The sequence below is a fragment of the Rhipicephalus microplus genome, chromosome 1 (genome assembly GCF_043290135.1).
Source record: "Rhipicephalus microplus isolate Deutch F79 chromosome 1, USDA_Rmic, whole genome shotgun sequence".
NCBI lineage: Eukaryota > Metazoa > Arthropoda > Arachnida > Ixodida > Ixodidae > Rhipicephalus > Rhipicephalus microplus.
Window position 1 is genome coordinate 167,442,441 of NC_134700.1, and position 13,543 is coordinate 167,455,983.

The 13,543-nt window shown below is 48.2% G+C and overlaps 1 protein-coding gene across 2 annotated transcripts in view; it reads right to left on the bottom strand.

Moving 5' to 3' along the window:
• LOC119178581 (potassium/sodium hyperpolarization-activated cyclic nucleotide-gated channel 2-like) overlaps positions 1 to 13,137 on the bottom strand; it is a 41,096-nt gene extending 27,959 nt beyond the window's left edge. For both annotated transcript variants that reach the window (XM_075887622.1, XM_075887611.1), the window contains exons 1-2: positions 12,996 to 13,137; positions 6,319 to 6,542 (exon numbers count right to left, since the gene is read on the bottom strand). In XM_075887622.1, the coding sequence (XP_075743737.1) occupies positions 6,319 to 6,542; positions 12,996 to 13,012 (241 nt within the window). In that variant the 5' untranslated portion in view covers positions 13,013 to 13,137. The remainder of the gene's footprint in view (positions 1 to 6,318; positions 6,543 to 12,995) is intronic.
• Positions 13,138 to 13,543: the final 406 nt, after the last annotated feature.

Below are 13,543 nucleotides of genomic sequence, written 5' to 3' on the forward strand. Positions count from 1 at the left end.
CCATGTCTGACGAAAACACGAGCGCAGTTAGACTATCATTTTCATATCACGTGCATAAGCGTTGTCAGAGCTTTAAGGAAAGGCACTTCACCTGCAACGTCGGGAAATCGAAGAGCCTGTCGGGAAGTCTACAGCAACGGTGTTGAATGTCATTGTGCGGAGCAAACGCCGTGGTGATATTAGGTTGTGATGAAAGTCCGAACAGCAGGCTGTGTGGTCGCGCACTGTATACACACACAGTACGGCGCTCGTTTTCCGGAAGGAGCACATCCTCAGACGTGCTCGCAATGGCCCTGTCTGCCACTGTTTCAGCAATACTCCTATTGTCTTTCTTTACTCATTCGCGCGCGTAAAGGGCAATTTGTGACACTTATGGGCGTCATGGAGGAACTTGCACAACGAGTTCTTCGGCAAAACGTCAACGCATTGTGGTCGAGGTCAAATCCTCTTTCGTATCCCGTAGCCAACGTGATCTATACTGCATGACCCCCCCCCCCCCCCCCCCCGCGTGCTTCTTCTTGCCGACTCTACAGACGTTGCTATTTAATTCATTCAATCAGTTTATTCAGAGAAGCAGAAAATTACTTATAGATTGAAGGGACTAAATACAGGTTATTTCTGCCTAAATATTATAAAAGTTATTGCATGCTATTGGGAATTTAATGGTAAGGTTGGTAATGGTGAAGTCTTACATATGTTCATACGCTTCATCAAGAACATTCGAGGGTGTTACGACCGGCCCTGGTGAGCCAAGCAGGAAGTGTTTGGGGGAGAACCGGTTCTTGACCTGACGGTGTCGTCCACCCCCACCTCCCCATTCGGGTTCCTCCTCGCCGGGAGAGCTACGGGGTCTGCTGTGCGTTCGTGACCATATTTGGTAACATTTTGGGGCGCCGGGACCATATATGGACCTCGTGTTGGGTTGGGCCACTCCTTGTGTTGTGAGAGGTGTTTTCCCCTCCCTCGTGGCCGAGGTGCCGGCGACACCGTATTGGCTGACGATGCGGACAAGGCGCCCAGTGTCAACAACGTGGCGCTATAAAATGCCGAAGACGTTTTGTATCACACGCACTCTTCTCTCTTTGGGTCAGTTGACCACTTCTCCACATGTAAATAAATCTCTGTTGTTCGTTCGGGCGCTTCTTCTCGCTGAATTGTTGGACGATGGATCCTGCGACGGGGCCAGCTACCGAAAACGAGACCGGCAGGACCCGGAGTCCCAACAACTGGATGGCAGCGGCGGGATGCTGATAACCCCGAAAGCGACCACTGGACGGAGTGAGCCCGAAGTTCAACAACGGGACGACAGGAGAAGGAGGACACGAGCTCATCGACTTCCAGAGGGAATCGAACGGCACTTCTGAGAGGCACGACGCCGGAGACATGACTGCGAACTGGGTGAGTGCCGGCTTTCTCTGTTAAATTTTACCAGGCATTTACTCTATGTGTTAAGTAAAAGCTGGTAGAGAGGGGCTGTCTTGGTCATTGGGTTAACAGGTAACTTGCGTCAGGCAGAAATTGTGTGATAGCTTGGTTAAGCTCTTTCTGTCAGTGGCGTCAAGGTTAACAGTGACAGGGCCGGATTCCGTGTAAGAGCTTTTGAAGCTTTATTTGTAGACTAAGTTAACGGAAAACTTGAGGCAAGGCAGGTATCTAGAGCTGTCGTTGCCGTCAAGGTTAATTAGTTGCAGGACAGGAATCTTTGTGGAACAGAGACAACGGTACTGGAGGCAGCCATGAATCTGAAATCCCTGCGAAAGTCCATGTTGTTGCTTCTTGCAAGGGAGTTGAATCTGGAGGTGTCGGACTCTCAAAGAAAGCCAGAGCTGATAGAGGCGATTCTCGCATTGGGGGCGGAGGATGACGAGCTGTCAGAATGTGTCGAGGAGATTCAGGAGAGGCAAGCGGCAGAGGCCGAACGAAAGGCGGCCGCGGCCGAGGCCGAAGAAAAGGCGGCGGAGGCCGAAAGGAAAGCGGCAGAAGCCGAGGCAGATATGATGCGAAAGCACGAGCTTGAAATGAGGCGCCTCGAGCTAGAGATTAGCCATAATAGTAGAGCAGGGGGCAGCGAGGCATCCGGTACCGCAGAGCGGGTCAGGTTCAAAATGACGGACCTAATGAGATCGTACAAGCTAGGGGAGGACATTGGGCTGTTTCTCGTCAACTTTGAGAAAGGCAAGGTTTCAGCCAGGATACGTGGCCTCAACGCTTGTTGTCCCTACTTCCGGGGGAGGCCTCAGAAGTAATCGCGCGCCTCACGAAAGAGGAGGCTGACGAGTATACAGTGAGGTAAAGTCGAGCCTTCTCAAGAAATACAGGTTGTCAGCGGAAGGTTTCAGACAAAAATTTCGCAACGCCGTAAAAGAGAGCAATGATTCATACCCGGAGTTTGCTTACAAGTTAATGGCCAACATGGGGGAGTGGCTCAAAGAGGCAAAGGCGTATGGGAATCATGACAAGGTGCTCGAGTGTATCGGTCTGGAACAATTCTATCAAAGGTTACCAGAAAAGGTGAGGTTCTGGGTTCAGGATAGACCAGACGTGAACACCGTAACAAAAGCCGGAAGCAAGTTCATTGTGGAAGTGGACCACTGTCCTCTCACCTGGCTACAGACCATGTCCTCTAAGAACGGCCGCCTGCTGCGTTGGAGCCTCGTTTTGCAACAATATACGTTTGAAATACGCTACAAAAAGGGTGTACTCCATGGCAACGCTGATGGCTTAAGTCGATGCCCCTGACGCGAGAGGATGTCTCGAGAACTCTGGCATTTTTTTTCCTGACCTAGACAAGAGCTAGTGATTGTTTTATTACTCTTTTAGGTGTACTTGTTTGAAAACGTTGAAGACACGGCTATCCAGGGTTTCGGGTTCGGTGTGCTTCCAGTGTTGTTGTTTTGTGTCACCTTAAAGTGTGAGTAACATTTTGAATAAATTGTGTATTTCCTTTAATATCAGTTAAAGGGGAAAATTGCCTGGTGGAGTTTGGCGGAATTGTCCGGCGCTCACCGGCTGAGTAGTTGTGTTTTCATGTGCGTATGTGATGTCTGTTGGGCCCTCAATGAAGCAGGTGTTGCCCTCTACTTCATCAAAGACGGTCGTCACCAAACCGACTGCCGGCGCTGATCTCTCCGGACAGTGGCTGCAAACCTCAGCCCATCGAGATCTTCACCCCCCCGCGCGAGAGACTGTTACGACCGGCCCTGGGGAGCCAAGGAGGAAGTGTTTGGGGGAGAACCGGTTCTTGACCTGACGGTGTCGTCCACCCCCACCTCCCCATTCGGGTTCCTCCTCGCCGGGAGAGCTACGGGGTCTGCTGTGCGTTCGTGACCATATTTGGTAACATTTTGGGGCGCCGGGACCATATATGGACCTCGTGTTGGGTTGGGCCACTCCTTGTGTTGTGAGAGGTGTTTTCCCCTCCCTCGTGGCCGAGGTGCCGGCGACACCATATTGGCTGACGATGCGGACAAGGCGCCCAGTGTCAACAACGTGGCGCTATAAAATGCCGAAGACGTTTTGTATCACACGCACTCTTCTCTCTTTGGGTCAGTTGACCACTTCTCCACATGTAAATAAATCTCTGTTGTTCGTTCGGGCGCTTCTTCTCGCTGAATTGTTGGACGATGGATCCTGCGACGGGGCCAGCTACCGAAAACGAGACCGGCAGGACCCGGAGTCCCAACAAGGGGCGTAGTGAATGCTCAAATTATAAGAAACGTTTCTTATTATGAAAAGAATACAAGAAACATTTCCTGCGCCTAAGACAGCCGCATGGCCTCGTAGGCACAACGATAGATTTTGATAATTGTGCAGCTCCTCCGCTTTACAAAGTACCGTCCGAGCACCACAGGGAACTAAACAGGTGCGCTCACTACCTTTCCGCTCCATACAATGAAGGGTCGTTCATACTCTCCAATTCGTCACATGTACATCCTTATATCTTGCTCAGACTTGCATAACTCCGTATCTCCCTTTTGCACCGACAGCGTTCGCAGTGTTACAGCGCGAACACGATGCCTGGCGTTTTATCGCAGGTACTAAAGACAATTTTGATTATATAAGACCTGCAGTGCTTCTCTCTCTCTCTCTCTTATTTTTTTTTTTTACAAAGGCACGCGTACGTTTGCGACACTTGGGTCGTTTCACGTGTAGGCGGAAAATGTGTCATCACGAGACAATCCCCCTAATCACCTAGCTGGCTCAGACATTTGCGTGACAAAAATTAAGTATACACATGTCTGCCTCCACAGCGGTCGGTGGAGTCCAAGATTGCGCCGGTCGCTTGCTCGCTCTTTGACGGCGAGTTATCTAGGCTTGCCATGGAAACAACTGATAGAAAGGCCGTGCACAGGGCAGAGACGTTCACATAGGACGCACATGCCTGACGTTTCTGGAACTCGGCACTGCTCTGTTTAGGAAACAAGCTTGGATGTCTGTGATTGGCTGAAGCTACAGTTTGATGACAGTAAGGGCGCCAGTTGCCTTCTTACGTGTTCCCTTCTGTAACAGCTATATAAGAGAGCGTAAACGATGACCCTGGATATAAGCCAGCATACAGGCGAAAGGAGTCTCTTCCCCGCCGATTGGCAACAACGGCCTTTGTTTAGCGGAGGGTTCCGGAATGCTGCAGTTCACGTGTTATGTCGTACCTTTTCTTCGGCGCCAGAAATCTGCTAGTATCCACGTTGTCCAAGTCCTTGAACTCGAGAAACCCAGCGCCTAACAACCTCCAAATCACTATAACTTCGTACTTACCACAAAGCTGCGTCTACCTTTAAGATCAAAATATTTTGATTTCATGGCCTGTTTAGCCGGCATGAAATGAAAGTTTCTCTTGGCGGCAAATGCGCCTATTACCACGCATGATTTGTTAGTTAGTAATTAGTTAAGCGTCCGAAATTGAACAATACAGAAGTTCACAGAGCAATATGGAGGCTTGAAGGCTGTCGCTGAACGAACAATGTCGCTGGAACCCACGTTTCCACGAACGAAGTTGTGTTCGTTGGAGTAGCACCTTTGTGTCCATGTCGAAGTGTCCCGACGGTATTCGTCGTTCGACAACAGCCGATCATCTGCGTTCGAAAGAACGCAGCGGCTGCAACAACTACCGTCGAGGCCGACTACACCTGTATGCGAACGTGATAGATCTGGCGTGTTAACACTAATCCAGAGTGTGATAGCCGATCGCATTGTCACCATGCAAGTAGAATGCGGCTACCACGTTTTCCAGTTGAGCGAGCCACATTGCGTTCAGTAACGTAACTCTCTTATCACTGTACTACCATGATTATTAGATAGTAAATGTATATAAACTCATTAAAAAGCCATGGTTGTCGGCATAAATACTAAATGGAGTTGCGTACATAAGCAAAGAAAGTGCATACACCTGCCCAGCATGAATTAACGCTACACCTACTGTTCCGAGGCTCACGACTTTTATCTTCAGAGGCAATATTTGGAAGGGTTGGCTCCCTCTCCTTTATAGGATAAAGCCGTGAGTCATTGTGCTCTGGCGGCATCCTCGGCTTGCCGAAGGACTTGCATTTCACGGTCTGTGATTAGCAGTGCGATGTGCCATTTCTCTCTGTATAATGTATAAGTTCTAATGTGCTATGTTACCCTGAAGCAAGCCCATGATATGCATGATTATACCCACTCTCTGATGACAAAAGCTATACATGTCTGAGTACAACTCGATGTAGTAGTGATGATACGTGACCGGATTCGAGAAAGCGTTTGTCTGCATGTAGGAGGCACCGTGTCGTTGTCAGCTGCTTGCGAGGTGTGTGCCGGGGAAAAGTGGGCCCTTTATAGTGTAATAGTGTTTGATGATCGCTCCAGAACTAACCGTGTAGTCTCTCTCCGTGAAGGCAGGGCTGTTTTCCTTGTCGAGCGCGTTCACGCTGTTACTTGAGGTAATAGCAACGAGTTCAAGTGCAAGCCCGTTTAAAGTTCATTACACTCGCTCCCAATATGAGCTGCAAAACGCTGTCTGTACTCGAAATAGTGCCAACCCTGCAAATTGGCACCTACAGAGAGAAAATTTTCTAGATTAAACTCTCTCGATTAGTGGTACTTTCTGAACCAATGTCACGTTTTCCGGGGTCGTTGTTCAGACTTGGGGCCACTTTAACCACAGCCAGCGTATTTCAACTCGTATTGAGCGTGACTGTACATATATAGACATGGTAGCTTCCAAATGATTTTCTTGACCTGATTATAACCTTCTGTCTCCGACCGAGGTTCCCGGTATCTCGATCTGTTGCACAGACAACTCGGGAACCCATCCGCATAACCCGTTGAAAAAAAAACACTCACCTACAACGACTGCGGGGCCCCGGTCCTGGACTGCCTTCAGGAAGTCCCTGTGCAGCGGGTCGTCGATGTCGAAGGTCATGAGGCGCTTGCGGTACGTGCTGGTCTCGCGCTCGGCGTGACCCTCGTCGTCACCGCTGCGGTGTAGGCCGCCCTCGTGAGTGCCGCACACGCGGGCCGACCATCGTCGCGGGGACGAGCTGTGCATCAGCGAGGCGCCCAGCTTCCTGCACGTGGTCCATGCAGCGACGCAACAATGAGTGAGACGCATGCGCGCGTTGGCCAATCCCCACGCGCTCTCTCCGCCTTCCCTGAGCAGTGCTTACACGCCTGACGTCATGGTCGCAACGAAGCTATACTGGCGCTAAGCGGGATGAGATAAGGGCGTCTTTTCTCGCGGAGCCGTCGTCCTTCAGCAACGACGTGTTGTGACAACGTGCTCAGAAGCTCATGCGGGGCGTAATTTACTCTGCAATCTTTAACGCGAATAGTGCTAATTTCACAGTGCTTGTGATAGGAGCACTAAACAAACTACCGTCTAAGCTATGAGGAGCTCTCAGTGTGGCGGCAATAACAAGAGTGCTACATGCATGTCAGATATATGAGCAGTCTGCTGTCATTTCTGGCCGTTAGCAGGACATGATGATTTATTAGTTCTTGCATTGTGCAATCTCATGGCTGCTTGCAGAGGGCAAGCCAACGGGTCGGTGTAGTGGTTATGGCGATCGGCTGCTGATCCGGAAGTCGCTGGTTTCACCCTGGCCGCAACGGTCGCATTTCGATGAAGGTGAAACAGTGGAGGTCTGAGTATTGTGCTAAATCAGTGCACTGAAGGAACACCAGGTGGTCAAAATTTTCTCTTAATTTGAATAGTAGACGGAGAACATACAGCGCCGTACGTGTGTGTAGGCGTGTTTTTTTTGTCTAAGTTCAGTCGCGCTATTAAAACTTATCATCTAGCCCACCAGTGCACTTTGGCGAAAATTTTCGGAGCCCTCCACGACAGCGTCGCTTATAAGCATATCGTGGTGTTGAGACGTAAAACCCCAGATACTATTGCTAATATGAAGGACAAGAAATTATATAATTATGTATTGCTTAAGCCTAATGCGAGAAGTTCAAAGTACCGTAATTGCGGACATTGCGGAAAGTTCGTGTGAGGACCGTTTTATTTTGTATTGGCGCTCGTAGCCACAATGGTAAAGCTCCTGCACTCAATTATATGGGCTGTGTTCCAATTCTTAGACAGCACGTAGACAGTCTACGTAGACTGCTCAGAAGACAGCATCGAGCCCATGCTGTCCGAGAATCAAAACACTTCTGGACGGCTTTTACGCGATGGTGCGCCACCTCACATCGATAAGAAAAAGCTAAAATAAACAAACGTAACATTTGCATTTTCTGGCTTATTTCGTGTTGAAATCAAAAACAAATAAACGTTACTTATACATTGAACGTTCGGGAAAGCGTCTGCTTGTGTGCAGACGACCATTCCGGCGAGATTTGATTTATCTGAGCGATTCGCTGAGCCGCCATCTTGTTTAGGCAGCAAAGTAGCCTGCATAGTATTTGTCTACGATGCGGTCTTATAGGAGCTGTCTATTTTGCCGGCTACGTCAGAATTGGAATGGCACTTAAGATGGCCGCCGTCCACTTAGCTGTCTATTTAGCCGTCTACGGTGAGTATTGGAACACATGCATGGTTACTCAGTCATCATATTTGTCTTCCGCATCCTTTCTCTTCTATTGTCTTATTGTGTTCAGACATCGTGTATATATGTACACTTCCTGCCAAAGAACGCATGTCCTAAGCGGTACGTTCATATTTACGAACGCAAGTGTCTCTTAATGGCATGCGTGACTGGCTACACAAGCTTGCGTCACGGCTGATCATGCAGGTGGAAAACGGTGCTACAGAATACGGTGGTCATGAAAAAGAGATGGAAACAGTAATCAGGCAATCACAAACGTCATCTAGCGGTCCCCGTCTATTCGCTTGGTGGTTACATCATCTGGCACCATTCACTGTTGTAATAAATAAGATCAACAAAAACAGTTGCTTTCGTTCTTATTACATGCCACTCTCTTCTCATGTCTGAAGACACCATGGAGTTGTAAGGCCTCCACTTATTGCAAGTTATTTCTTTTCTGCGCTATCTGTAGGCATAATGGTGCGATTAACAATAAACAATTCTTGGCTTTCCATCGAGTGGAGAAGCGAAACGTTTCCTTGCTGCGGACGTAGATCGTCCAGCAGTGTCTTATAGCTAAGACTGATTTTCCGAGGGGGCACGTCTTCCACCATGAAGGTGTCGCTGAGCAGGCGGTTGCTGTCAAGGGTGCCCTGATAAGATCTGGTATTCGGACGAAGTTGCGGCTCTGTCACTACCTGTACCATCGAATCCATTTGCTGAAAAATCGGCGCACACCCCAACATGAACGGTGGACAAGACCTCGCTAAGCGCTGTCAAAGCATCGGGTCTTCCTCGCCACATGTTCGAATGCAAGCATTAGCTAGTGTGTATGTTTATACTGAGGTCTATTTGACAGCTCAACATTCTAATGTGCCCCGCCGCGGTGGTCTAGTGGCTAAGGTACTCGGCTGCTGACCCGCAGGTCGCGGGTTCGATTCCCGGCTGCGGCGGCTGCATTTCCGATGGAGGCGGAAATGTTGTAGGCCCGTGTACTCAGATTTGGGTGCACGTTAAAGAACCCCAGGTGGTCAAAATTTCCGGAGTCCTCCACTACGGCGTCTCTCATAATCAAATGGTGGTTTTGGGACGTTAAACCCCACAAATCAATCAATCAATCAATCAACATTCTAATGTAGAGCAAACACGGGGGAAATTCCAGACATGCGCGCACCATAAGCTATAGGGTTCGGAAGTCTTTGCGCGCGCTTCACGAGTGGTATTTCCTCACCTAGATTAGCAAAGGCGCGTGGAAGTCCGAGAGGCCCCTTTTTTCCCGTCTTTTATTTTTATCTGTTTGCTCGCACGTCGCCCCTTGGCGTCTTATCTCAGCGCCACGACATGAATAACAAAAAATAACAGAACCGGAAAAAGAGCGGGTGGATGCAGATCACACCGGCGCTAACTGTCACGAAAGCGTGCTGCTCACGTGCTCAATGAAGCGAGGACTTGTACCGCGTGGTATCCAGCCCATGATGTCTAGCTCCTTAACGAAAACAACTGCAACAAAGACATGCACACCTAAAAATACTTCCGCAGTTTGCCCAGCCATCTACAGTGTTACAGTTACATAATCATCACCGTCAACTATAGAAACTCGCCCGAAACAACACATTTATTTATTTTCTTTCATGAGATATATAGTTCACTATACCTGGAATCATATGCGAGTTCAACGCATTCACAAACAGTACAACCACAATTCGCGCCTCAAGCGGAGAAGTGAGTGCTGCGTTTCTCAGGGGGGAGGGGGGGCTGAAACTCCCTCTTTGGTGTAGTTTTAAGTATGCAAAAACAAGGAAGGAAATAAAGCAGCTTGTCTGCTTCAGAAATGCGCACTATATATTGCGACTACTGTGACTCATGTTCACTGCTGAAAGCATGCTCATAGACGTACTGCAATAGCTGTATAGGCATGTAAACTTAATTGAAAAGCTCTATGAAAGGTATTACGCAGTGCTTGGGTGTCCTGGCGCATCATTAAGAAAAAAATCATGGAGTAGATGGGCGTTTTTTTTTTTTGCGGTATACAATACACACCAGCGTTGCTGTATTTTTCAACTTACATTATGGGAATCATGTTCGAGATGTTTGCTCAGCAGATTGTCTCGCTGATCTTACGGGCTTGTTTTTGGGCTGCTGGCTATAAAGTCGATAGGTGGAATGCGGATATGACTTCACTGTTGATTGAAGTTCCAGTCGGAAACAACGCAACCTGGGCGAGCTCGAATGTCGAGGGTCACATAATGTGCAAATGGCTATATACATATATAAAGGAGTGCAAAAAAAAAAAAAACATTCAGGTGCGATTCAGCTTTGCAGCAGGTACCTATACATCGTGAGCGGGTGGTGAAGGCTGCGACCTTCGGACGACGCGTGGAGAGAACGCACATCGCAGATGCTGCTATCTGTTCGAGTCAAAAATAATTATAAAGTACAAACACAACGCCCACGCATGCTGGAATGTACGTATACACAAAGCTAATCTTTCGCAAAGCGGCTGAAACCATGTTACATAACTGAACGCGGCTTGCAACATTTGTCTTGATTGCGATCCTTTGCAACGTCCACTCTGGCGCAAAAGTTGTCTAGGCGCCTCACGCTGAAGTATTTCCGCAGTTGGTCGTATAAATATATGGCTCAAGAAAATATAACCTTACAGCAGACAGTGGAAGGGAAAATAGGAGGGCCGTAATGCGAATTCGTGGTAACTATAGTGAGAAGCCCCAGGGAAATATATATAGTGCCTAACATTCATAGCTCTACAAGTGCGCATGCTGCACATGATTTCGGCTCACTTGCCCTCTAAATGAAAACGCGAACACCGCTAAGCTTGCAGCTGGAAAAGCTCGGCTCGTAACAATTACGTGAATAGAGAAGCACAAGTAAGTCGAATATCGTCTCATCTGCTTCGCCGACCCATAGTGGTTGTATAGTCGATTGATGTAATGGGGTAAACGTCCCAAAACCACCATATGATTATGAGAGACGCCCGTAGTGGAGGGATCCGGAAATTTCTACCAAAAGGGTTTTTTTAACGTGCACCCAAATCTGAGTCCATGGACCTACAGCATTTTCGCCTCCATAGAGAAAGCAGCCACCGCAGCCGGGATTGCAGCCCGTGACCTGAGTGGCTAATACAGTCGTCGACGCAGGCATAAGTTAAAGCATCGTATCGTCATCTTGTCCAAGCAAGTGATTCCCGTGCACTCGCCGCATAGTAAGTACCCTGTCCAGAAGTTATGCCGTAGTGCGAGCAGCTGTTCGTGGGCCCCTCTCCTGCGAGGCTCAAACGAGACTTACGTTTGATGATGGGAACACCAGTCATCAAAGAAGAACAACAGACAGGGCCCCGCCGCGGTGGTCTATAGTGTCTATATAAGGTACTCGGCTGCTGACCCACAGGTCGCGGGATCAAATCCCGGCTGCGGCGGCTGCATTTCCCATGGAGGCGGAAATGTTGTAGGCCCGTGTACACAGATTTGGGGGCACGTTAAAGAACCCCAGGTGGTCAAAATTTCTGAAGCCCTCCACTACGGCGTCTCTTATAATCATATGGTGGTTTTGGGACGTTCAACCCCACGTATCAATCAATCAATCAATCGAACAACAGACAGGTGTCGTTAGAACGGATTATGAACTCGCTCGACGCTCAGTTTAAAAACATTCGCTCCTCTTTGTTTTAAAATTTTCCGTGAATACTATAGACACTGCTTTCTGGAGCGCGAAGGTCAAATCTCTCTGCCGCAAACAGTGGGAATCCACTCCCGTAAAAGATTGCCCTTTCCTATAAGTTCAACCTTCGGGACTTCCCTTGTTTTGTCCCGCCGACGATGTTATTAACCCACGCAGCAGCTCATTGCAATCGTGCCGCTTTCAAGCTAAAGCTTCTGTTAACGCATGCGCACTTATACAATCTGCTATGAGAAACGAGAAGCGGTGATTGGTAATGACACCTGCGCGTCCTAGCACTCAGTGCTCTCTCCGGCACCCTTTGTCAGGCGCCACCGTCATAGATATTCTTATTCTAAGTACACCATGGAATTAAAAAAGAAACATGATATTGTGCCGTTTACACTGAGAGAAAACGTTCCATGGATGAATATTTAGAAAAGTAAAGCTTAGGTCCTCTTTCTCACGTAGGTCCTCATTTTAAAAAATACTGCAGGGGCACCTTGCACCCATGAAGGGCACGTATACTTTCCCCGTAGTGTTTTCTTAATACTGAATAAAAGGTGTGTGCAGCACTTATTTCTCTACAGATACCAAGTTTTCATGTTTTTTTCGACGAGTTTATTAGCCTGCCCTACGTGCAAGTACGGCATTGCTCAATATTTACCAACGAAACGACTCGCTGAATGAATCACGTATAAGGTCATAAGTACTTTGTAATATGCTGAAGCAGAATCGCTAGTTGGGCGAGTGGGGGTATGTTCATCGGGGAATATTTTACAGCTCAACAAGTTAGATACGGACAGAGTAGGGACACAGAGCTGAACTCTCGACTGAAATTTATTTGGGAAAAGAAAGGACATATATAGGAGACAATGACTCATCGAAACTGTACACATAGGCACATGTGTTACAGCACAACACACATAGGCACATGTAAAACATGTGCCCATGCCCACAGTTTCGATGACTCATTGTCTCCTACATATGCCCTTTTTTTTAAAATAAATTTCAGTTGAGAGTTCAGCGCTGTGTCCCTTCTCTGTCTACATCTAATCCATTGCGCTATAAAATATTCCACGATGCACTTTGCAATAGTCGTGTGTGACTGTACATATCTGGAAGTGCGCCATCAGGACTCTCAGTGCTCCATCTGATTATACTTAGACAAGATTATACTTTCACTTTGCTGCTGCCACAATACTAGTCTACGGCGTTAATGAGAACTAATTAACAACGATAGCATATACAGTAAGTACACGAAATCGATTTGATTACCGAACAACAGCGTTGTAACCGTAGCTCAAGGTTTCTTACCCTGACACAATGGTCATGATGCTGCGCTGTACACGGGTTTTCCAGTGCAACTGTTTACAGCTTCAAGCGAGGGGCGTATACCTATACGGCAATGTCTCGGTGAACTGACATTTGGCTTCGGCGACAGAGGGACTGACCTTAGAAGCCGTTGTGCATCTTTAGATAGCCATGGCGCAAGAAGTGGAGGCTTATATAGAAGACGTAAAAACAAACATAAAGAAAAATGACCGCGGAAAGCGCTTCCCTTTCCTTGCACTGATAAGTGGCACGAGTTTTCTGGAATGGGCGCGTAAAAAATGTCCGCGAGTAAAACACGAGAACAGAGAGTGACGCGGGAAGCGCCTATCACGAGACCACGTGACGCAGGCGAAACGTACCACTTGATGCTGGAAACACGAATCACGGAGAAGAGCGGGCGACCGAGTCCATCAAAGAAGGAAATTGTACGCCGTTGCAACCATGTTCTATGCGAAGAAAAGAACCTATCTGATTCGCGTATGTCTGGACTTGGCCGCTCGACATGCCCTGTCAAACGTCCCTGCGCATGT